The 23,242-nt window shown below is 44.9% G+C and overlaps 3 protein-coding genes across 16 annotated transcripts in view; all 3 read right to left on the minus strand.

Annotated features, from left to right (window-relative positions):
* Window positions 1–2,131: 2,131 nt before the first annotated feature.
* Window positions 2,132–3,862, minus strand: HCRT (hypocretin neuropeptide precursor). The gene is made up of 2 exons (XM_072646519.1): window positions 3,687–3,862; window positions 2,132–2,845 (listed from the first exon to the last, which is right to left on the minus strand). Exons 1-2 carry the CDS (start codon window positions 3,744–3,746, stop codon window positions 2,417–2,419), a joined length of 489 nt encoding a protein of 162 aa, XP_072502620.1. The 5' UTR covers window positions 3,747–3,862; the 3' UTR covers window positions 2,132–2,416.
* Window positions 3,863–4,392: 530 nt separating this feature from the next.
* Window positions 4,393–10,363, minus strand: GHDC (GH3 domain containing). Of its 4 annotated transcripts, none has more exons than XM_072646517.1 (9): window positions 10,269–10,363; window positions 9,673–9,948; window positions 8,690–8,829; window positions 7,947–8,460; window positions 7,308–7,500; window positions 7,022–7,093; window positions 6,524–6,657; window positions 6,074–6,162; window positions 4,393–5,808 (listed from the first exon to the last, which is right to left on the minus strand). In XM_072646517.1, exons 2-9 carry the CDS (start codon window positions 9,932–9,934, stop codon window positions 5,578–5,580), a joined length of 1,635 nt encoding a protein of 544 aa, XP_072502618.1. In that variant the 5' UTR covers window positions 9,935–9,948; window positions 10,269–10,363; the 3' UTR covers window positions 4,393–5,577. The 4 variants fall into 4 exon arrangements, with proteins under 4 accessions (XP_072502618.1, XP_072502617.1, XP_072502616.1 ...); XM_072646516.1 differs by having other exon boundaries at window positions 9,673–10,009; window positions 10,269–10,345; XM_072646518.1 differs by lacking the exon at window positions 10,269–10,363 and adding an exon at window positions 10,144–10,162 and having other exon boundaries at window positions 5,306–5,808.
* Window positions 10,364–16,319: 5,956 nt separating this feature from the next.
* STAT5B (signal transducer and activator of transcription 5B) overlaps window positions 16,320–23,242 on the minus strand; it is a 68,122-nt gene continuing 61,199 nt past the window's right edge. For all 11 annotated transcript variants that reach the window (XM_072646496.1, XM_072646498.1, XM_072646499.1 and 8 more), the window contains 7 exons: window positions 22,398–22,604; window positions 21,492–21,586; window positions 21,261–21,391; window positions 20,342–20,512; window positions 18,872–18,923; window positions 18,189–18,296; window positions 16,320–17,750 (listed from right to left, as the gene is read on the minus strand). In XM_072646496.1, the coding sequence (XP_072502597.1) occupies window positions 17,624–17,750; window positions 18,189–18,296; window positions 18,872–18,923; window positions 20,342–20,512; window positions 21,261–21,391; window positions 21,492–21,586; window positions 22,398–22,604 (891 nt within the window). In that variant the 3' untranslated portion in view covers window positions 16,320–17,623. The remainder of the gene's footprint in view (window positions 17,751–18,188; window positions 18,297–18,871; window positions 18,924–20,341; window positions 20,513–21,260; window positions 21,392–21,491; window positions 21,587–22,397; window positions 22,605–23,242) is intronic.

Here is a 23,242-nt window from a genome sequence, read left to right on the forward strand (position 1 = left end):
GCTCCGCCCTTGGGCTTCCCCCTCGCTTCGCCCACGCAGGACCAGATATTGGAGTTCTGCGCTGCGTGCTGGAATCCAGGAGCCCCCTATTGGGCCCTTTCTTTATTCATTGCCCCCCAAATTTGCTCTTGATGAGTTCAAGAAACAGCACGGTGTGGAGAATAGGAGGAGCCGGGCATTCTACCTGTGTGACCTTGTGCAAGTTACACTTCATTTCTCTCTACTTTTTCCTTTTTGGTGAAATGAGTCGTTGAACTGGATGACCTCTTAAGTTCCTTTGCACTCTAAATTTATAAATTTATAATAGCTGACTGTAATATACTCCAGAGGCAAAGAGGCATAATGGATGATCTGCTGGATGATCTGCAGGAACACCTGATTTCGGATATCACTTCACAAAGTACCTTAGCTATGTGACCTTGGACCAATTATTTAACACAGGCAAATTCCCTAGAACATATCTACTAAGTCAGAGATGGGTTTCAATCTGCTTTGACGTATGGAGTTTCCATACCAAAAGTTAGGAAGAGGATTATAAATCCTTTTGATGGTCTCATCTTAATTTTGCAAAGCATATGATCTCATTTGGATTCTTGCAACAACTCTGTGGGGTAAGGTGTTAGCCTGACTTTTCAGGTGGGTAGAAAAAGACTAGGTGACTTACCCATGGTCATACAGGTACTAAGCATTGGAGGGTAGGTCTAATTCCAAGCCCAGCATTCTTACCACTACACCTCACTGCCTCTCTATGTCAATGACCTCCATCCAGTCCTGTGTATAAGTGGCTACAACCACATGGTTTGTTGAAGAATACTGTCCAACTCTCAGCTTGTAGTTTTTTGTTTTTATTGATAATTTTTTGATTTTACATCACCTTTATTTTCCTAAATACTCCCCGCCCCAGAGTCTTCCCTGTAACAAAGAACTTTTTAAAAGAAAAGAAAGAAATGCAATCTCCCCACAAACAGTAAGAAAAACTAATACATCAGTCAAGTCCTACAGTATATGTCATGTTCCACCCCCTTGGTCCTTCACCTCAGCAAAGAAGAGAGGGAGGTTCAGCTTATGTTTCTTAAAATAATCATCTTAACATCTTCTTACTTTGACATCTGCCCCTCTCCCACACATACACACTTCTCCAGAATGGAAAAAGAAACTAGAGGAGATAGAAATGTAGAGAGACTGAGACCCTGAGGCAGTTGACTGGATTATAAATCTCTAAAGGGTACTTCAGGGCAGAACCAGAGAGGTCAGAGGACTGAAACTACAAGAGAAATATTATGCAGGTGGGATAGCAGAGAGAACTTCCTGACAGTGATGGGCGAACAGGAATAAAGGCAGTTCTAAATTTTACCCTTCCCCTCTGTTCCTGCAGCAGCAGGACAGGACAGTCAGATGGCAGTGGGGAGATGGGACAGGGCATAACAGGAGTCATTTCCTATACTCTTGATTGGGCACTTGATACTTTTTTGATTGCGAAATGTTTGTGTTCAGTTCTTCAGCCTTTGGCTGGGGCTGGAGGAGAATTCGGTCCAAGGAAAGCGACACTAAATCACTTGAGGCTGGTTCTTCAGGCTCCTGTCTTTCCCCCGATTCCTCCTAATACTCATGGACTAAAGAACCCAAAATGGCAAGTAGTGAGGATAAGGTGTGGGGTAGAGCCTAGATTAGCGGTTACCAAGGTGCGCTAAGGGTCACTGGGGGTGGAATAGGAAGAACTTCGAGAATAAAAAGGACATTTTAAAATACTACTTTTTTTAAAATCCTCATAAGAGCATAGATCTACAACTGAAGGGCCTTCGGAGACCATCCAGTTCATTTAAGGGATAAGGAAAATGGGACTTAAGAAGATTAAATGGAAATCACACTGGTGATCATTTGAACCCAGAGCCTGGATATACTTTCTATTCAATAGGGCTGCCCCATCAATCTCCTCAACGCCAGCAAATCCTACCCTCCATATTTATTTTTGTGCTAAGTCGTTTATGTTGCAGAGAAATCTCCAAGCCTGGGGTGACTACGGCACATAGAAGGCTATGATTTACAGACCTTGTCTCGGACCCTTTCCCCCCTCAAGGGTCTGCTGCTAGGGAGAGGAGAGGCGTGACCGCAGTGAAAGAGAAAGGACACATTCAGCATGAGTCATCTTTATTCCCCCAAATCTCCGGGGTGGAGCACAGACCTGGGACTGAGAGGAGGCGGGGGAGAAACCCACCTTTCTCTCCCATCCCCTCCTTTGGGGCCATCCCAAATACATGAAAATTAAGAAGAGTTCCCACCCCCCTAACCCCGCCCCAGTCACTGCCCGAACAACTGAATCACTGAGCTGTCAGTTTTGGAAGTCTGGTGGTGCCCCAGGGCTTTGAAAGCCCAATTGCTGGGGGAGTGGCTATTGGTAGAGAGTCGTCCCTGTGGCTCATGACCCCTGCCAGCTCTGGATGGGGTCCTGTGCTGCGGGGCTGTCGGTACACAGACGCCCAACGCAGGACAAGGTGCCAGGGACCCGGGAGCAGCTGCTGTAGCCTGGGGCCCCGGAGGGATTGGGGAGGGGCTCTCCGCCTGCGCCAGCACGCCTCCCCACTGTGAGGATGCCTGCGGCGTGGTTGCCGCTGGCTTGCAGGAGCCTCTGGAGTCGTCCCTGTAGCCCAGATAGGCCCGCCCTCCGTTTCCCCAGGGTGAGAATGCCGGCCGCGTGGTTGCCGGCTCCGTGTAGCAGGTCGTAGAGACGACAGGAGCAAGTTTTCTGTCGGCAGCAGTTGGGCATGGGCTGGGCGGCTGCCCGGGCAGGTAACAGTGCCGGCAGCATCAGCAGCAACAGCAGCAGCGTCACGGTGGCCCAAGGAGCCTAGGGTGGGGAGGGTGGAGGGAGAGGTGGGCACCCTGGGCAGGAGGGGACGAGCCTCCCTCCATTCCCACTCCCCCCACCGCTGTCACAATCTCCCAGCCCTATGAAATGGTCACCCAGAAATTCCAATTCTGGTTAAAAAAAAGTTTGTAGAAGATGGAATCACTTAAGCCTGGCTTTCTGTGGTGCCACAGAGGACCAAGGACATGAACCAAACTTCCTTCCACCCTTGAGAGGTCTTAACACCTCCACTCTAGCTAAAAAAGGAAAGGCAAAGGGGTGGGAGAGGAAGGAAATAAATTGGGCCTGTCCTTAGGAATGGGGTTTAGGGGACTCCACTATTCCTATGAATAGATGTATATATATGCCAAGACTCCCATCTGCTATCCTCCTCAGTGTCCATCTCGAACAAATCTACTGGTCTTTCCTAAGAGGCAGAGACTTCTACACCTTATTCTGTTTGCTCCCTATCTTATCTGTCTCCTCCCCACCCCCGCCAAAGAATACTGGCATACACAACTTTAAGTTCATAAAGAAATCAGAGAAAAGTCAGGATGCCAAGGATGAGTCCTTTTCATTACTACTGCTTCTCCTGTGGGACCAGAGGTGCTCAGAGACCTAGGATTATGGACTCACCCACTCCTCACTTTCCAGCTGACTGACTCATGTCTTACAACCAGAAACTGAACCATGGATATGAACTGGGGACTCCTAACCCCTCCATAAGATCAGATGAGGCTCTCCCACTCCAAGAGAGCTGATAAAAAATGTTTGCAGCCTGAAAGGCCACTTCCCCTACTATACCTCCTATTCCCTTTCTTCAAATCCCTGAGGCCTTTACCTTTGAAGTGGTTGGATCCATAGCGCCAGGAGCTCTGGAGTAAGGGACAGCCAAGAGCATGTCAGACAGCCAAGGAGATGCTGGGCAGCAGTGGCTGGGCAGTTCTCACCCTGAGGCTTATAGTGATCTTGGCTTGTAGGGGGGAGGGATGGGCATCTACGCACATCCCCTGGATCAGACAAAGCCAGAACTAAGAATACCATCATGGAGCGGGGCTGGAAGAATGAATGAGGTGAGGGCTTTGGAGATGGCGTAGGAGTGATGTGGCCCCTGGCCTTCCCCTAGGGGAGACGGAGAGCTCCCTGGAGATGACACCAGTCGCTGGGCATTAATAAGGCAACTGAAGACCCAGGAATCCAAGAACACAAAAGCAACTCTAGCTCTGGCTGGGGACAATGAAACTGAGACTGAGAGGAAGTGAGGTTCGTTAGACTAATTAGAGGTTGGGGAAAAAATGGAGGGGGACAGATACTGCATCTTGTCCTGGACATGATGCATAAACCATATGTAGTGAGGGAAGAGGATGAATTGTTAGCAACTCTTTATTTTCATCTCTTTGTCTCTCCAAGGTTCCAAAGTGTTCTCAGAAAAAATGCTTTTATCTATCCCCATCTTCCCTTTTTTTAGTCTACTTTTCACCTAGTTTCAGAAATATCCCTCTTTTCCCCTTCTACCCCACCCCTGAGACATAGAGCCATCATACATATAGGTCTAGGTAAGTTTATTGTGACCTGAATTGCTAACAGGTTTCTCAGGAGGCATAAGCCAACTTTTTCCTGTGCTAGGCTTGGGGACTGGTCAGGTTTCCTATGGTTTTTCAGTATTATTGACCCCACTGCCCACCCCTTCCCCTTTGCCATTTCTACCTTAACACCTAGGCAGAAGGAGTAACATTGGAGTGAAATGGAAATAAAGAATAGTGGAGAACAGAGTTTGACTCCTGGCTTGTTCACAAACTAGCTGTGTGACCTTTGGCAAACCACTTAACTCCTTGGGCCTCAGTTTCCTCTTCTCTAAAACAAGGGCATCAGTTTAGATGATTTCCAAGACTTCCTTCCAGTTCTAACATTCCAGAAATCTATGTGCTTACAACAGGCCTCAGTATCTACCATCTCTGACAGCATTTCCCCCTACAAGATCCCCCTTCCCTGGACAGTATCAGTACAATCTCTTGGGAAATGAGAACATGGTAAGTAGGATGGAGCTGCTGCCAAATTATAGTGGTTGAAGGGAGAAGAGGACAGAGTGGTCCCTTTCTAGCTTAGAGGCTCCTAACTTGCTATGAGAAGGGAGACTGACTCACCAGTCATCCTTCCTAATTTCTGATTTTACATCCTATCTCTTAGAGATGGATAAATAGACACTGTGGCACAGTAGACAGAGTATTAGCTTTGAAGTCAGGAAAATCTGGGTTCAAGTCCAGATTCGGGTATATAATGGCTGGGTGACCCTGGCAGAGAATGCTTCTGATTCTGACCTGCATTGGTAGGGCTTTCTTATCTAGAAGATCCCCTATATTAATGAAATCACAGGCCTGATGTCTATCTCTATCCTAATCCTTATGTTTAAAAATCAAATCAGTGTTTGTGCATGGGGACAGAAGGGACAACAAGATATTTGCTATACCCATTCTATTCAGGTACACTCACCTCCAGTAACTCTACCTCCCCCCACTATCAGTCCGTCACTGCCCAGAAGTTAAAATTAGCATCATTCAACCTGGAGAGAGGGCAGGAAAACTGGTCATAATGGTTCCCAAGTAAGATTTTTTTCCCACTCTGAGAGAGCACAGAAATACTAGAGTGACTCCTAGACTCAGAGAGTCCCCTGGACTATGGGTTTCCACAGAGACATATGAGAGAGAAAGATGGAGGCGGGGACCTGAAGACACTCAAGACACCACCTTCCTTAGCAGAAACTCGATCAAGTTTCTATGTCTCAGGATTCGGGGCATCTCTGGGGGAAAGGAGGAAAAGGGCATCAATGAGGGTGAGGAGGAAAGGAGAGCACGAAGTTCCCCAAAGCCCCCTTGGCCCACCAGGTGGACTTGGGCGGGTCCAATACTGCCTCGGAAACGGAGAGACTTGTAGGTGGGGGAAGCTTCCTGGAGGCAGTGATCCAGCTGGGAATAGAAAGGAGCACAGATAAGGCTTAGGCCAAAGTGTATGTTTACAGGGTATAGGATGAGGAGGGGAGGTTATGGGGGAGGGCACAGATCATGGGGCTTGTCACAGCTAGAAAGAACTTTAGGGTCTTTCATCTCTCTTTCCTCAGTTTCCTTTGTTTTTAACCCTGAATTAGTTCTCTCCTCCCCTCTCCCCATTCTCAGGTGAATCCAAGGCCCCAGGGTGAGGGAAACCATGACCCCTTTTTCCTTACTCCCTTACCTTATGTCGATGGTCCTCAGACAAGCCCCTTACCCCTCTCAGTTCTACAAACACTTCATAATGAGGAGCAGAGCTATCGGAAAAGGAGCCTGTGGGAAGTTTCCACTCTTTACTTGAGGGATGCCTGGGAAGGTTCTTACCTCCCCTTAGTTCCCATCTTGGGGTATGTGGAGAAAAGTGACAGGTTTTTTGGGGGAGGGTGGGGGCACATTTGGGCTTGTGAATAGAGAACAGAAAATTGCTATTTCATAAGAGAAGGAAAAAAGAAGGGAAATAACACTCCAGAAGGAATGAAGATTAGACTCTGGAGAGGATTTCTATCAAGAGACAAGGAGCTGCCATCTGCCTGGGACGTCTCAGCCTTGGAGAGACTGTGGGCAGTGGGAAGTGAGGGCAGAGTGGGGATGGGATAGCATGACCCTAGGAGATGGAGGTAGGAAAATGTCTTACCCAGAATGCCACTCTCTGCACAGCAGTAATCCAGCAACTTGGCCCCTGGCCAGAGCCCCACAGCACATAGCAATGCCCCAGAGAACACATCTTCAGAGATGCCCTCACCTCGGACATTGAGGGACTGACTCAGCCTAGGGTAGAAGGAGTGTGGGGAGGGATCAGTCTCCCAAGGAAAGGGACATTCAAGAATGCTCTCTCCCCTAACCCTCAGGGAGGGGCTAGCAAGGCGGCAAGAACCTTAGAGCCTCCCAGCAGTTTCAGGGAGAAGATTTATGGGGTTGGTTTAGAAGGAACCCGAGGTTTGGGATGAGGAGGATAAACTGTTCTCTGGAGTCTCTCAGTTGGGAGGGCCCTGCAGGATCTCTCCCAGGCCTCTCAGCAGGGGAACCTTTGGGCCCAAGAGTTTATCTTTGGGACCTGGGATATCTCAGCCTGAGTCTCCTCCCTAATCCCCTGGAAAAACCCTCTTGGCATTTCTGTTGGTATACCACTCACCTTCGGACAAATCTGACTATAGGACACTGATTGTAGAAGTCAACAACTTGGACCACATCCCCCAGGGGGCACCTATGCATGACAAATTGAAGAGAGTAAGTGGTAATAAGAAAGGGATAAATAAGTAGGGGGGACAAGGAGCAATCGGTTCAGTCCCTGGCCTTTCTTACCCCCCTGCTTTACCTAGAGTCCCTTAGCTTAATCTTCCTCCCACTTTCATCTTAACCAGTGAAACACCTGGAGGGGCAGAGGTGAGGCAGAGGTCGGGTGGAGGTGGGGACGTTACCTGGTGAGGCTAGCATCATTGGTCAGCACCAGCTCATATTCTTCCCCTTGAAGGGCCTCCCCTAGTAGAAGGGTGGAGGGGGCCTCCTCTTGGCTCTTCTTCTGGACTGGGAGCAGTTCCACAAAGGGAGGTCCTGGGAGTAAAATGTATCCTGGCTTTAGCTGCTTTAGGCATGGGTTCATTCCAATTACACCTGAGAATAGGAAGGAGAAGGGTGGGGCAGAGAACACTGTGAACCTGGAGCCTCTGAACAAGCAGATTCTTTCCTTAGCTTCCCCAAACTGGCTCTATAGAAATGGGGGCTGTAGGAAAAGTGGGAGCCGGAGCAGCGCCTCAAGGAGAGGTGTTCTGGGATACTCTCTCCCCTTCTGCCCACCTATAGGGGAAGGATAGGGCCCAATCCATTACCTTATGAACTTTTGCCCTGCCCTGCTGGTGACACCTCTGACCTTCCCCATTCCAGCTTTTGGATTTTTGCTTGTTCCTCCTGCCAGGATCAAACTTTTTCCTCCATCACCAGATCTTAACTGCCCCAACCTTACTAAACCAGGACTCCCAGTTCTGATTCACTGTCTGTTGCCCATTGTTGACCATTGATCTCTACCCTAGGCCCACTGAAGAACTCTCTGACCCCCTGACCTCCAGCGGCTACATAAGCGGGTGAGAAGAAAGGCAACCCTTGGCACCAGGTATTCCCCAAGGCTGCTTTGGCCACATCTTGCCCCCCTGCATCCTTCGTCACCACCACCTGCAGCTGGGGCCAGAGCCTTCGAGCCAATCCGTGGGGTCCCTGTTCCAGTTCAGTTTTCAGCTCTGCTGCCCGGATTGGGGCAGGGGGCAAGTAGCCAGGCAGGCCAGCAGCCACCGCCTCCACCAGCCCTGCCCAGTCAGTCCCAAGGCAGGAGAAGACATCTAGCAATTCAGTTGCTGTTCCAGCTTCTAGCACCTGCAACTCCCTGGTTGCAAGAGCTGCCAGAATCAGTGTCTGAGGTTCCCCTGTTCCTGTCCCAGAGGGACAAGTCCAGGCCAGGGGCCTCAGAGGCCAGGGGAGGGAGCAAGGCCAGGGGGAAGTGAGGGTCAACCGGGCAGTGCCTCCTGGGATTAGTGCCCCTGGATACAACTGTTTCAGGAAATTGAAACTCAGCAGTGTGACCTGGAAAAAGAGATAAGTATGGATGGGGAAGCATTGACCTCTCCCACCCCAATCCCAAGTCTGAACCAAATCTTCCCCTGCCAATCTCAGTGCCAAAAATATCCAGGGGTAACTTTCCCATCACTCATGAGGTGTGAACTTCAAGGCCTGGAGCTCTGATGGGGAAGGAGGTCCCTCTACCCTTCCTCTCTCCCACCCTGGAGGCAGCTCTGTCACTTTCCCTAGCTACCTGTGAAGAAGAATCCCAGGGGGCTGAGTTAGATGGGGGAGGCTGCAGCATTGCCAGACCCTCATCTGTCTCCCCTCTCTTGCTGTGGGGGTCCAGGCGAGGCCAAATCAGAGGGAACTGATTCCGGAAACTGTTCAAGTCTGTGACCATCAGAGATACCCCCCCCCCCCCATGGAAATACTCTGGTTAGAATCTTCTCTTGTGAGGGTGAGGAGACAAGAGAGACCCTTTGTATTGGAAGGTGGGAGGGGGTGCCTTTTCCCAGGAATATCAAAGAGAAAAAGGGGCTAGCTTGAAAGGAAACCAAGGTTTGGGACCAGGAGAATGTCTACTTTGGGTCTCTGTCAGCCTGGTGTCCCTCCATGGAGCTAATCAGTTGGGCAAAAGGCTTCTTTGTGGGAGTCTCTCTCATTCCAAGACAACACTGGCAGGATTTCTGGACCCAGAGGTTTTCTTGTGTGGTTTCTCTGTCTAGCACTCTATATTCATAGGATCATAAATTTAGAGATGGAAAGGACCTTAGACCAAACCTCTTGTTCTTCAGGTGAGAAACAAAGATCCAAAAGATTAAGTGATTTGCCCACATACACAGGCTGCAAGCAGCAGAATCAGGTTTTTAACCTAGGTCCTTGAAATTCAAATCCAGCCTTCTCTCCACTATATTACCTGCTATGGTGGTAGGTAGCTAGAGGGTACAATGGAGAGAGTGCTGGACTTGGGAGTCAGGAAGACCTGAGTCTGATTCCTGCCACAGGTCTAGCTGTGTGACCCTGGGCAAGTGGCTTAACTGCTTTTTGCCTCAGTTTCTCCATCTGTAAAATGGGGATAATAATGGCACCTACCTCCCAGGGTTGATCAAATGAGATAACGTGTAAAATGTTTTACAAATCTTAAAGCTCTATGTAAATGTCATGATTACCATTCCTCTGTTTTACAGTGACTGAACCTGGGAACTATTTCCATAGTCCTTTGGAGAAACCCACCTGGCATTTCCCTTATCGGGCTGCTGGCAGTGCGGGGTCCCTGAAGACACCAATGCAACACCTGCTCCTGACTTTGATGGACATGTCTTGTACTCTTCTCCAATCGCCACTGCTTCCAGGCTGCTGCCCAGCCCAAGGCTCTTAAGGCCATACTGTGTTGGAGTGCACGGCCCCAAGCCTTCCCCGTTCTTTGGCTCTTCTGCCACCAGAGCAACATTAATGGCAGCAGCAGTAGCAGCAGCAACAGCAGCGGCAGCAGCATCTTGATGGGATCCCCTAGGAGAGGGATAGCGTAACCATAGCTGCTCCTCCCTGGCCAGTGGCACCTATGGGACAACTGAGGCAAAGGGGGCACAGGGAAGGAGCCAGGCTCCAGGAAAAGATGGAGAAGAAGGGGGAGGAGAAAGGGGAGCATTCTTGAAGGCTGCTGGAACAGTTATTTGGCCATCTTATTTCGTTCTCCCCACCTACCTCCCCGTGGGGATCCGAAGTACTTCCAGGACCCCCCACAGCTCCAATCCCCCTACTTTCACCACCACCCCCTTTACTTTTGCCCTCTGCTCCCACTCCCTTTTGGATTCCAGGGCATGCCTCACCTCCTCCCTAAACCCCAGTGTCTGAAGATCCTTCCGGGTTTCTTCCGGAAACAATATTCTTCTTCCGGACCAGAAAGAGCTGAAGTTTTAAAGGGCAGGGCCCAGCTAGGGAAATCTGGTCAGCCGGAAGGCAGCCAGCTCGGGGTGTGCATTTGTCTTGGGGGGGAGGGGGGAGGTGGAAGGGGTGTCTTAAAGGGACAGACTATGTAAAAGGTTACTAGCTCTAGCACTGGACTGGGGCTTTATGGGGAAGGGAAGAGGCAGAAACCAGAGCAGGACACAGAAAACAAAGGCAAGAGGCGGGGGAGCCGGGAGTGGGGAGAGGGCTTCTGTGTGCATTTTCACTGTCTGTGAGCAGCATGTAAATGAGCACCTGTTTCTTAGGTCAGCATTCCTAGTCAGGCTCACCACTTCAGAGCTGGGCAGTTCCAGAGTAAAAGACTAGAGGGTATAGGGAGTGCATGAGACTGGGCTACATAAGGACACAGACTTGGGGAAAGGGCAAGAGTGGGGATGGGGAACCTACAGCCTACAGGCCACGTGTGGCCTTCTAGGCCCTTGGATATGGTCATTTGACTGAGTCCAAGTTTTACAGAACAAATCCTTTCATTAAGGGGGTTTATTTTCTAAAGCTTGGATTCAGTCAAAGGGCTGCACTTGAGGACCTAGAAGATCACATGTTCCTCACCCCTGCTCTAGAGATTCATTAATGGGATCCTAGCCCAATACCCCTATGAACCGCATTCTCAGGCACTGAAGGAATTGACGTGATTTTTTGAAATACTGTTGTTGCTCAGTCACTTCAGTCATGTCCAACTCAGGGTCACGTAGCTAATAAGTGTCTGAGATTTGAACCCAGGTCTTCTTGACTCCAGACCTGGCACACTATCCACTGTGCCACCTAGCTGCCCCACTGTTAGTGATCATTAGATCCTGGAGAACCAGAGAGGTATGGCAGCCCTGGAGAGAGTAAATATACTGATTTTCAAAAATAGAGGTGATAATGGAATCTTCAAACTATAGGCTAGAGTTTGATTCTTGGGAAAACCTTATTATTAAAGGTTGTTTAATATCTAGAAAACATCACAAATAACTAGCATGCCATCATGGCTCCATCAAGAACAGGCCATCACATGTGGGAAAATTGAACACTAATGCATTGTTGGTGGAGTTGCGAATTGATCCAACCACCTTCAAGAACCATTTGGAACTACAGCCAATGGGCTATAAAATCACGCGTACCCTTTGATCCAGCAATAGCACTACTACGTCTGTATCGCAAAGGCATCATAAAAAAGGGAAAATGACCCAAATACATAAAAATATTTATAGCAACTCTTTTTGTGGTAGCAAAAAATTGGAAATTGAAGAGCTGCCCATCAGTTGAGGAATGACTTAACAAGTTGTGATATATGAATATAGTGGAATTCTATTGTACTATGAGAAATGATGAGCAGGCAGACTTTGGAAAAACCTGGAAAGACTTGAATAAGCTGATGCTGAGTGAGGTGAGCAGAGGCAGGAGAACATTGTACACAGTAACAGCATGATGACCAATTTTGATAGACTTAACTCTCCTCAGCAATACAGTGATCCAAGACAATTCCAAAAGACTCATGATGAAAAATGCCATCCACATCCAAGGAGTTTTCCCTCAATCTTGTTCTGATTCTCCTTTCACAACATGACTAATGTGGACATATATTTAACATGATTGTACATGTATAACTATATCAGACTGCTTACTCTCTTGAGGAGAGGAGAGGGAAAGAAGGGTGGGAGAAAAATATGGAACTCAAAATCTTACAAAAATGAATGTTGAAAACTATCTTTACATATAATTGGAAAAAACTACTAAGTACAAAAAAAGATAGGCCATCATAGAAAACTGTTGTGCAAAAAGAAATGAGGAATATGATGGTTTCAGAAAAATCTGGGAGGACTTATATGAACTGATGCAAAGTGAAGAAAGCAGAAATGGGAGAATACTGTACACAATAACAGCTACATTGTAACGATGATCAAGACTTAGCTACCCCAGTCAATTCAGTGATCTGTGACAATTCCAAAGGACTCATGATGAGAGTCTATCCACCTCTACAGAGAGAACTAGTAAATTCTGAGTGCAGATTGAAGCATCATTTTTTTCCACTTTCTTTTTCTTGCTTTTGTTTTCATCATGACTAATATGAAAATGTTTTGCATGATTTCACAAGTATAATTGATATAATTTTGTTTGTCTTCTTAATGGGTGGTAGCGGGGCTGGAAGAAGAGAATTTGGAACTTGAAATTTTAAAAAATGAATGTTAAAAAGAAATAAAGGTGGAGGGGAAGGACAGCCATCATGCCAAAGAACTGGAAACTGAGGACTTAATTGAGGAATTGAGAAATGTGATATGATACAAATATGATGTAATACTACTGAGCTATAAGAAAAAAGATGAAGGGGATAATTTCAGAGAATCCTTGGAAGACTTGTATGAACTGATGCAAAATGAAATGAGTAGAAGTTGGAGGACAACTTATATAACAACATTGTGAAAACAAACAACTTTGAGGCTTAGAAATTTTGATCAACACAATGACCAATCACAATTGACTTTTTTTTTTTTTTGCACAGTCAACTTGAGTATAATTTGTAATAGGTTTTGCTTCTCAATGGGGGTGGGAAGAGGAGATGGGATAGAGACCAGAAAATAAAAAATTAAAAGAAAAAGAAACTAACCAGGCCAGGCAAATCTCAATTTTTTTTTTGGAGACAGCTACCTAGTTGACTTGAGAAAACTTACCTAGATTTAACAAAGCAGTTGAGAAAGTAACTCATTCTATTCTTATGTAAAATAAGAGGGTCTCCAGTAAAGTGGCCCAAGATATCTAGCTTTTTATCAGCTTATCAAACCTGCAGATGGAAAGGAATGGGTTACATACTAGATGACTGCCAGGCTCAAAAAAGTACTAGAAAGGCTGAATTTTGTACTGAAACCAAGATTAAATTTAATAGGGAAAAATGTCTTATCTTTGGGTTTAAGAAATCAACTTCATAAGTACAAAAGTGGGAAAAATGATTAGGCAACATTTTGAAAAATATTTGGGGATTTTAGGAAATTGAAAGCTCAAATAAGTTAACACCGCAACGGCAGTCAGAAAAGGCTAATGTAATCTTGGACTGCACCAAAAAGCACTGGTTCCAGGAATAAAGACGTGATGGGTTGGGGGTGCTGCCTAGGTCCGACTTTATCCAGAATACTATGTTCAGTTTGGGGTGCTCCATTTTAGGAAGGATATTGATAAACTGAAGAGTACACAAAGATGACGGTCACTACCATTATGGAGGCTAAGTGAAGGCTTGTGAAGATCTGTTGAAAGAACTGAGATTGTTTAGCTTGGAAGAGAGTCAAGTGGGAAGGGGACCAGGGTAGGGAGTACAGCAATCTTAAAACATTCAAAATGCTGTCCTGTGGGTGAAGGATTAGAATTGTTCCCTTCGGCCCCAGGGGGCATAACTGAGAGCTCCAAGTGGAAGTTAAAAGGAAATAAATTTAGTCCTGTCACCAGGAAAAAACTTCCTAACAATTAGAACTATCCAAAATTGGAAAGAGCTACATTGGGAAATAGTGAGTTCAAGGAAAGGCTGGATGACCCCTTATGGGATGTGTTGTAGCGTGGAGTCCCTTCTACTCTGAAACTCCATGATCCTCATTTTACAAAGTAAACTTGAATCCCAGAGAAGGAAAGTATTTAAGGTCACATGGGTAGTTAGTAGTGGTTAGGTTTTGAACCTAGGCCCTTGTGTAAAGTTTGGAAGATTCTCTAATTCCAGGGAGGTAAGCTCTAGGCAGCTGTGGAAATGACCTTTAAATCTAATGAGAGAGAAAGTATCAGAGAAAAATAGGTCATATTTTTTTCTCGTAGGAGAAAAACAATGATCAGGAAGGTGATTCCCCTAATGTGTAGCTCATTCATTGTACTGTGGTTATGCGCTAACACCCGTAATACATAAAACTGAGACAGGGATACAAATTGATGAGAGCAAGTAATTCCTTAGCCTTTTGGTAAAGATGGAAGCAAGGAAGACTTGCTAAAGTAGCCATAGTGAGGATTTATGTCATATATAAAAGCTTGGGATTGTCAGTGTAAGGTTGTTAACAGTGAAAGCCTGGGTGATGGATTGACTTCCCATTCATCATAGCAGGAGAGGCCTAGATAAATTTGGAATGCTCATTATCAGGCCTCTTTTAGGCCTGATAAATTCGGGGACCTTTGAAACTGTGGGTTCTTATGCAGTTAATAGGTACACATTTGTAGAACTGAACTGAATATAAATAATGTTCTGAATGGGAAGGACCGATATGTTGGAATTAAGCATTAAAGGAGGTTGGAATATTCTTCAAAACTTAAAAATTGGATGCCAGATGGTTTGAATATGGTTTTATCCCTAAGGAAGGGGTGGATCCAGACAACCATTCAAGAATCCATTCTCCCCTCTGAGCTGATCAAATCCCCCTTTCCAGCAGTTCAGACACGTTTTGACTTTGTCTCATTTTAAACAGCCCAGGGCCATAGTCTCACCTGTGCTGCTGCCCTCACCACCCCCACCCGAAAACTTTGGATATATATGTGGGGAAAAAAATCAAATGAAAAAGATACTGTCTCTTCAGGAGGCCTTTATTGTAACATAAAATACACAATTTTGTGACTGCCCAAAATTGTACACAATACTTTATTGGTGGCTGGCTATATATATATATATGAATCTGCTTCAACACTAAAATACGTATCTGAAATAATTTCACAAAGTTTTAAAAAGAAAAATTATCAAAAGTATTCTCTTATTTAAATTATACTCACTTTTTGGGTATTCCCACCCTCAGAAAACCCTGTGTATACCACACACCGCTGAAACAAATTTCTGTTGTTTTGTGAGGGGGGTAAGGGGGAGAGGGGAAATGGTCAAACCTTGACTTTCATCAATTATCAGCATGAACAAAAGTTTGGCTCTGTATTTTGCAAAGGGGGAAGGGGAGAAAGAAAACAATATATATTTCAGTCTAAAACGTCTCGCAGGAGCAGCTTCTGAAAGAGTGAGGGCAGCTAAGCAATGCCAGGTCTCATGCCATCTGGAAAGCCTGGTGTCCCTGGAGAATTGCAGTTGCGGGAGTGAGAGTTAAGAGAATCACTGGCTTCCTAGAACCATCTTGAGCCCAGGAAAGAGAGACACATTTCTATGGTTTTCCCTCATTCAGCTCTTTCCCTGTCCACCTCAGATATGATCCTATTTTCGTGCTGCCCCCTGGTGGGCACAGGCTGCCAGAACATGAATTGAATTCTCATGCCATGTCACTCCAGGAAGGACCAAGTCTCACTGGGGAACCTGAGACTCCCAAGCCTGTTCAGAAGGAGTAATCAGGAAGTGAGAAAACTGGAGAGTCATTTCTCAGATTCGTTATAAAAGGCCTGGGTACCTAGGAAACACAAACTTTCCCCTCTTCCCTCCTCCTCCATCTTCAGGACTGGAATCCTAATTAAGCCCACATACTGGGGTGAACAGTATCCCACAGCCAATGCTGGTGTTCCTGGAGAGTTCAGTCTTCTCCCCAGGAGGGACAAAGAGATGCTCCTACTGCCTGGCAATGCCAGGGTGTGGATGCCCAGGTTAAAAAATAATCAACATATAAAACTGAGCCAAGGCTAACACACAGTGGCTTTTAAAAAGTTACCTTCCAATAAATACTTTACTAAAGAGGAATATTTCTCCATCAACATCAAGATACTTGATAAATTCATAACTTTTTTGTTAAAAAAATATCTGTTTATTTACTAGCAAGTATAAAAATAAGGTTTTTAGTGACATAACTCTCCTGCGTATGGCCATGTGCCCTTCTCTTGGAGAGAGGGGGTTGGGGGAAGAACCTCATAGGCCTCACCCATAGGCTGTATCTGCTCACTCCCCAAACTATGTCCAGCTACACATCCCAGCCATAGCCCACATCTCCTCAGTAGTAAGAAGCTACTGAAGAAATTGCCATGGGTCAAAACTATGCTAGGCTTAATTTCATTTTTTCCCTTTTCTCCTGTTTACCAAAATAAAACCAAAAACATTACAAATAAACCAAACCCCCACAAACCTCTATCACTGCCCACAACCACACATTAGGTGGTGCATGGACTTCAAACTCAATAAGCTAGCCTTTGGTTCAGACGACATTTGTGCCATCAAATCTTCAAGACATTGGTGTAAACACTGGAAGGAAATGCAAATGACAATGGGCATAGGACTGGCATAGGACTTGGAGATAAAAAAAAAACAATTCTGCTGACATCTGTGAGTGGGGAGAGGCAGGCGGGAAATGAAGAACATACATTTTAGAAAAAAAAACAAAAGGGCACCTAACATTTATAAAATCCATAACCCTTTAAGTGATCCTTTAAAAAATCCAAACCCTCATGCCTTAGTATCCAACAGTCCAGAGAATGAGCAGGGAAGGAAAAGTCTTTGAATGATCAGATCCAAATTTTGGGTTACCCCAGGTAACAAATTATTGGTTTTTAACCCTGGGAAATTAATATCTAGTATTCCACTGTAGCCCAAATGCACAGGATATTAGTTCTACAAGCATGTACATACATGGCTAGTCTTTCTTATACCCATTTCAAACATACACATCCCCAAACATTCATGCATGCATGTGTTCTCACTCCCTCAAAGGAGCAAATCTACACAAAAAAGGTGAACTTGTATGTGCTCAGTGGCATTTTAAAAAGATCAACACCCAAACAGAAAACCCATAACTCTTTCCCCCACTCTATCTATCTTTTCAAACTGTCATAATTTCCCAACCCTACCTAGAAAAAAAGAATGAAAGAAAACCTGGCTTTTTCAGTTAAAAGGCAGTGATTGAAATTTCAGAGGATAGTTAAAGGCAACAATTGTTAAATTTTTGACTATAATATTTGGCTGAAACAGCAACATGAGTCATTGATTAGGAGGTGCAACCTCCCTTCCACTCTTCCCATCCCCATGCTCCCAAAGCCAAAGTTCAGCCATTCCCAGGAACTGGCTTTTAGTAAAGAGAAATTGGCCACAGTCCCTAAGGTCCTGATAATGCAGCCAAATCCTGGACAGAAAGGAGGGAGGGGGAAACAGCAACTTACTTGAATACACAGACATACACTCACACACACTCACACCCACCCCACTGGCATCACCATGCACAGAAATACTAAAGTCACAACTAGTATTAACACTTCACATTATGAATATTATTTCCAAAGAGAAGCAATTCATGGAATTTAACATCCACAAGAGCGATCCTCTGGCGGGGGATGAAGAGCTATAGGGTAGAGGGATCAGGGGTCACGACTGGGCATGAGGAATCCACTGACTATCTATTGGTCGGCGTAAAAGTTCTTCAACATGTCTTGCTACATCCATAGTGTCATCCAGATCAAAATCCCCATCTGGGTCAAGGACAGAGTCAGGGCTGATAAAGGAAGAGAGAAATCATCAGACTCTAAAAAGAAATCCCATCCCCCAGTTAATCCCAGGTCTCTAGACATGGTAGCCTGATGGCACTGTCCTCACACCTCTGCTCTGAGCTGATTTTTTACCCCGGCATTAGCTCACATGGAGAGCCACTAATTTAATAAAGCTGTATCCAGTGACCCAAATTAAACCACCTCCCAGGCCACAGAACAATTGGTTTGAAGGACAACTGGTGATGGACAACGTGGAGCAACTAACAGCCCACTCCTATACCTAGAATGACCACTGGCATTTTCCATCTGGATAGACTGGGATAGGTCTGAGCTCTTTAGCTCACTAATCCCCATTTAAACCAATAAACCCCAGCCCACTAGGGGACCCTGACAGTGCAACATTGGTCACCGCCTCCTTGGGCCCCTAAGAGAATACAACCTACTTCTGTGGATACATGTTATAATGAGACTGGGAGCACACGGCTGGGGACGGGGCCTGATCCATGTATGTGGCGCTGCTCCCTGAAGAATCTGCAGATGCACTGACAAACCTGGAGGAAGAAGCAAAAACAACCTGAGACCCCATCCAGCCTGAAGGATGACACAGAAATGGGGCTAGATGGAGAAAGATGGCCTAGTGGCCCCTGACTCTGGTTCTACACCTCTAAGAATCCTGTTCTGGGTTTCTAGGACTTGAGCCTTGGGCAAAATATGCTTGCTTTTGCTAAACTTGGCCTATAGCTTGGCCCCAGGATTGCCTATGCTAGGTCAGCATTACTCAAGAAAACGCAACTCTGCCCCCTCTCCGCTGCCTCTTGCTTTAGGGGGCTCAGGTTTTTATGTACTTCTAGTTGAGTCTGGGGTAATCCTGGGGCTTCTGTATGAGAGAATATCTTTGGGATAGATAGGGAGGGGAGGTATACCATATGTTCTGAGAAAAGGAGCGGTGGTTCGGTGCCCTTAGTACGTTAGGACAAAACCAAGATTCCACCCAACAACCAGGCTCAGCAAGGCCTCCTGGGAAAGGACTGGGAAGGGTATTTATGGAATATGTTTGGGTGTATGTGGCACAGAGGATGATAAATGGAGATAAGAATCCAAATGTGAATATGAAGTGGGTACTTACTCTGGGACCACCTGCTTGATTTGTGGTTTCACATATCCATCCACAGCTTTAGCTGCCAAAGAAAGAAAGCAGAAGGGGATTGAAGACAATGGTGGTTCCCAAAGGAGTAGATATGCTGTCTTTCTCAGAAATGGCCCTCCTCTTAGGATTATAAGACAGAAAGGCACCCGGAGACCTAGACCCCAATTTTACCAAAAAAGCCAGGAACAACTGCAGCCTCAATGCAGAGAATGCAAATTAAGACTTCACTGGTGTAATGAATGGGCATATTTCACTGAATTACTCAAACCACAAATCAGATTTTCAATATTACAAGTCAAAATTAAACATCGATGACATGCTCACCCCAAAGGACAATGTGCCTCTCCCATTCATCTGCCTGCCTGCATACTTCCTGCAGTGGAGAATTTGGCATTTTCATGGCATTCTGAGAAAAAAGTGCTCGCACACTCACCCCAGGTGAGTACTATTTATGCGATGGTTTTTTAAAAAATGCTGGCTATTTCCCTCATTCTCCAGATAACTTGTTTAAGGGAGAGTCACCTGGGAATTAAAACTGGGCTATTCAGCTTCTGGTGAAAGGCTAATTTATGGAAAGCCATACTCAGAAATGGAAAATACAGCATTATTTCCTGGAAGCCAGAATAGGAAAACCAACAGAAATCTGACTTCACTGCTCACATTGATGGAGTACTTGATGGCTACAAAGGGCTTGGCATGCTATCTCACTTGATCCTCACAACACCCTCATTCTCACTTTACAGATGAGGAAACTGAGGCTCACAAAAGGTCCATGACTTGTCCAAGCTCATTCAGCCAGTAACTATAGCAGAACTAGGGCTTGAATCAACATCTTGGATCAAGTTCAGTAGTTATCGAACAGCATCAAAGTCCAACCACAAGGCTAAGACATTTTGTGGTTAATAAGCTTCATAAGACCTGTATGCAAATACCCTAACTTGACCTACTCAGGATTAAAGAACTTTATGACTGGATAACCAGTATTGCATTTCACATCTTGTGGGCAACTCAGTTTCCTCCAAGCCATGACAGAATAGAAAAGGGGATTAAACAAAAGAATTGGTCAAAGGAAGTCATCTGGAGAAAGATATAATAAATTTTTGGCTATAAATACTAATAGAGGGGAGCAGATGCGTATATTAAAAATTGCATGTAATTAAGCAATCATTTGGCTTTGAAATTTGCAATGTGATTTCTTTCTTCCTGAAAGATTTGCATTCTCAATTTTGCTTGGTATATGCTACCATTAAAAATGAATTTTCATTTCCTAAGATATTAACATTAGGGAAGGGGTGGCAGAGAAAATCCATAATTAACATTTGCCATGGATATTGTATAAATTGCATAAAATAGACGAGAAACTGAAAATTAAGTTTACATATTCCCACATAAGATAAAGAGACAGCAACAAAACACATCAAAACTGGATAAAAATTTGAATTCTGTTACCTGTGGTAGACTCGCACATAACTGGTGTGTAATACTTGGAGTATACTTCATCTTTGGGCCGATCAGGGAACACATAGATAAGGTAATTCAGATCTCCCAAGCGGTCAGCCAGGGACCGGATAGAGAAGTCTCTGGTGGTAAAAGGCATCAGATTCCAAAACATCCTCTCCTCTAAATCAAGAAAAAGAGAAATGACCCTCCAACAGTGGAGCAGGAAACCTCTCCCTTCCCCAAATCCTCCAATAAACTGTCCTCCACAAGACCCTTCCTGGGAGCCACCTTCAGGTTCCATCTGAGATAATGACTAGGGTCAATGACCACAGAATACACACATTTTCCTGAGGTGTGCTAAGTGTGAATAACCATCAAATGCAGTTCTCAAGTCCTAATGCCAGGCTATTTCCCTTGGGGAGAAATGAATTCTTAATTTTACACCTCTTGGCTCTTAAAAAACAAAATACATTTGTTAGTGAGTAAGAAAGATAACTTATATTACTACAGTTTATTTAGCTTGCTTTTATTTTCTCACAACATAAAAGATAAAGACCAGCAGAGCCGCTCAAAGTTCTTTGAAGTTATCACTTCCAAGTTCAAGGTTGGAGAGGGACAACCAATGATAACGCTCTTAGTTTAGTAAGTGATGAAGGCATAATTAAAATGAACTAATTGATATTGCACCAAAAGCATCTATATGAGCTAAGAAATTTTTTTATTATAACAAATATTAAGAAAATGACTTTTTCCCCAAAAGCAGCCGTAGGTAATTTTGAGGATGGTGTGTTAATGAAGGCTGTTTAATTTCTCAATTGAGAGAGAAACATTTTTGCCAAAAAAAGGTGCTAACCTAAGGTGAAGCAACTGCCTTTTGGGGGGGTAGTTTGGTTGTTTTATTTGAGGAGTGCAAAAGGAGGATACTTACGAGAGTCAAACTTCCAGGCAATGGTGATACCCCCAATTTCAGAGTCGCTGAATCGCAGCAGGAAGGTTCCATCTGGTTTGTTGATGAGGAGGTCATGGGCCTGCTGCTTGTTCACAAAACCCAGGATGGCCCTAATCACAAAGACGAAAGAAGAAGAAACCACCTGAAGTTTTGTTCACTAAAAAAGAGAGCTTTTCCCTTTATTTCTAGTCAAGTAATGAAGCATCTTACCCGTCATTCCAATGAGGCTTGAGATGTTTTTTTAACACTTCCATCACCCCATCAAACCACTGCCAGAAAGTGTAATTCCGTCCAGGTAAGTTCTCCTATGTTTTGACACAACAAAACAATTTTTTAGAATGTTGGAGGAAGGTGGGGAGGTATAACATCTGGGATTTAAGTCTTTTTTAAACTGTAGTTACAACCAAATAAATGGAAAACAATCACTGGTGACATCCTACTTTCATGAATCCATAACTCTTGAGTTTTAGCAACAAAGAGCAAATTAAGGAGGGAATCTGGAATCCCTTTCCTCTGCTAACGCGCCGCACCTCAGCTCTGTGAAATCTTCCCTGACATTCGCAGCCCCTCCAGAAGACAGTACTCCTTGAATGCTCTTCTCTGCTTCACTACATTCTATCCTTCTCATCATGTCATCCTTATTATTATTTTTTGAGAGGCAATCAGGTTAAGTGACTTGCCCAGGATCACACAGCTACTAAGTGTCCAAGGCTGCATACGAACTCAGGCTTTCCTAACTTCAAGGCCAATGCTCTATCCATTGCACCACCTGGCTACCATAAAACACATATCTGTCTTGAACACTTCCCTTCTCTGTAGTATTATCTTCATATTTTGCTTCATTCTATATATTCTATTCTAAAGGACTAAAACTGACTATATATGTTTACAACTCCAGTTGCTTTGAATACACAAATAATAGAATTTCATGTCCAGTAATATTTTCTCTATTTCATCCAAAATCAGGAAGACCTTTTACTCAGAAGAAGTGCCTGTAGTGTCTTTTATGGTGAAAGGTAGAGGCCCTGGAAACAGGACTGGAAGAAAACTCCCCAAGGCATCTACTGTGAATGAGTCCCTCAAGGTGTACAGTTGCCTGACCCTCATTCCCCTCACCCTATTGAACTGGGACCAAGAGATGGCCATGCTGTTGTAATCCTCCATGTTGTTGCTGCTGCTGTTGAACAGTTTCTGAGCCAGGAACACCAAGTTCTCCTTTGTCAGGCCTCGGTTGCTCTGGACTTCTGCCTTGAATTTCATGTTGAGAGCCTCGCATAGCTGGGGCCATAGTACTTTATCAGGTACAGCAAACGGCACCCGGCCCTGGAGAGGGGGAGATGACAGGGAGATCAAGTCAGAGAGAGGCACCAGCCCTGCAAATGGAAACCATACAGAAACAGTTAATTGACCAAACTCCTTCAGAAGAAAAATCATCTACGGTTAGTAGGAGGCCTTAAGATAACTCTCCCAGAGTTCCTGAGAGGTAGGTAGACTGTATCATAAAGCTCAGAAGTTCCCACTTTAGCCTCAGGTACATGACTTAGGAAAGTCATTTCAGGGTAGGCTCCATCTGTAAGAGGAGCAGTCCAAAACTGTAGGAAGACAGTTAAAAGCTAAGATCATATCCAGAACCTTGTGCTTTTTTTTGGATAGCCTTATGGAAAGAATAGGGATGTAATGGATATGGGTGTGTGAAATACTAAGTAGGCACTTAGTAGGGAAGAAAGCCAGTATGCAGTGGATTGGATCTCATATCATTCACTCATATCCACATTATCTGAAAATAATGTAAGTGAAGTGATAGTTACGTATCTTAAAACATGTTGGAAAAATCTTACTGTTTACTTCTTTTAAAAAAGATTTTTATTGATATCCTTTGTTCTTACAATGTGAAGATAATCTTCCCTGCATAAATCTCTGCCCTACCTTCTTTCCAGAAAGCCCTTAAAAGTTCTCTTCTG

Source organism: Notamacropus eugenii, chromosome 2, assembly GCF_028372415.1.
Source record: "Notamacropus eugenii isolate mMacEug1 chromosome 2, mMacEug1.pri_v2, whole genome shotgun sequence".
Taxonomy (NCBI): domain Eukaryota; kingdom Metazoa; phylum Chordata; class Mammalia; order Diprotodontia; family Macropodidae; genus Notamacropus; species Notamacropus eugenii.

Bases quoted from the DNA above. Each gene is read 5' to 3' on its own strand.
- GHDC (XM_072646515.1), bottom strand. From the start codon at position 10,087: ATGCTCCCCTTTCTCCTCCCCCTTCTTCTCCATCTTTTCCTGGAGCCT. The intron at 8,830-9,672 runs GTGGGTTTCTCC...TGATGGTCACAG, and splicing joins CCCGATAAGGGAAATGCCAG to ACTTGAACAGTTTCCGGAAT. The intron at 7,501-7,946 runs GTCAGGGGGTCA...TCCTATTCTCAG, and splicing joins CGCTTATGTAGCCGCTGGAG to GTGTAATTGGAATGAACCCA.
- HCRT (XM_072646519.1), bottom strand. From the start codon at position 3,746: ATGCTCTTGGCTGTCCCTTACTCCAGAGCTCCTGGCGCTATGGATCCA. The intron at 2,846-3,686 runs GTAAAGGCCTCA...TCCCCACCCTAG, and splicing joins TGGATCCAACCACTTCAAAG to GCTCCTTGGGCCACCGTGAC.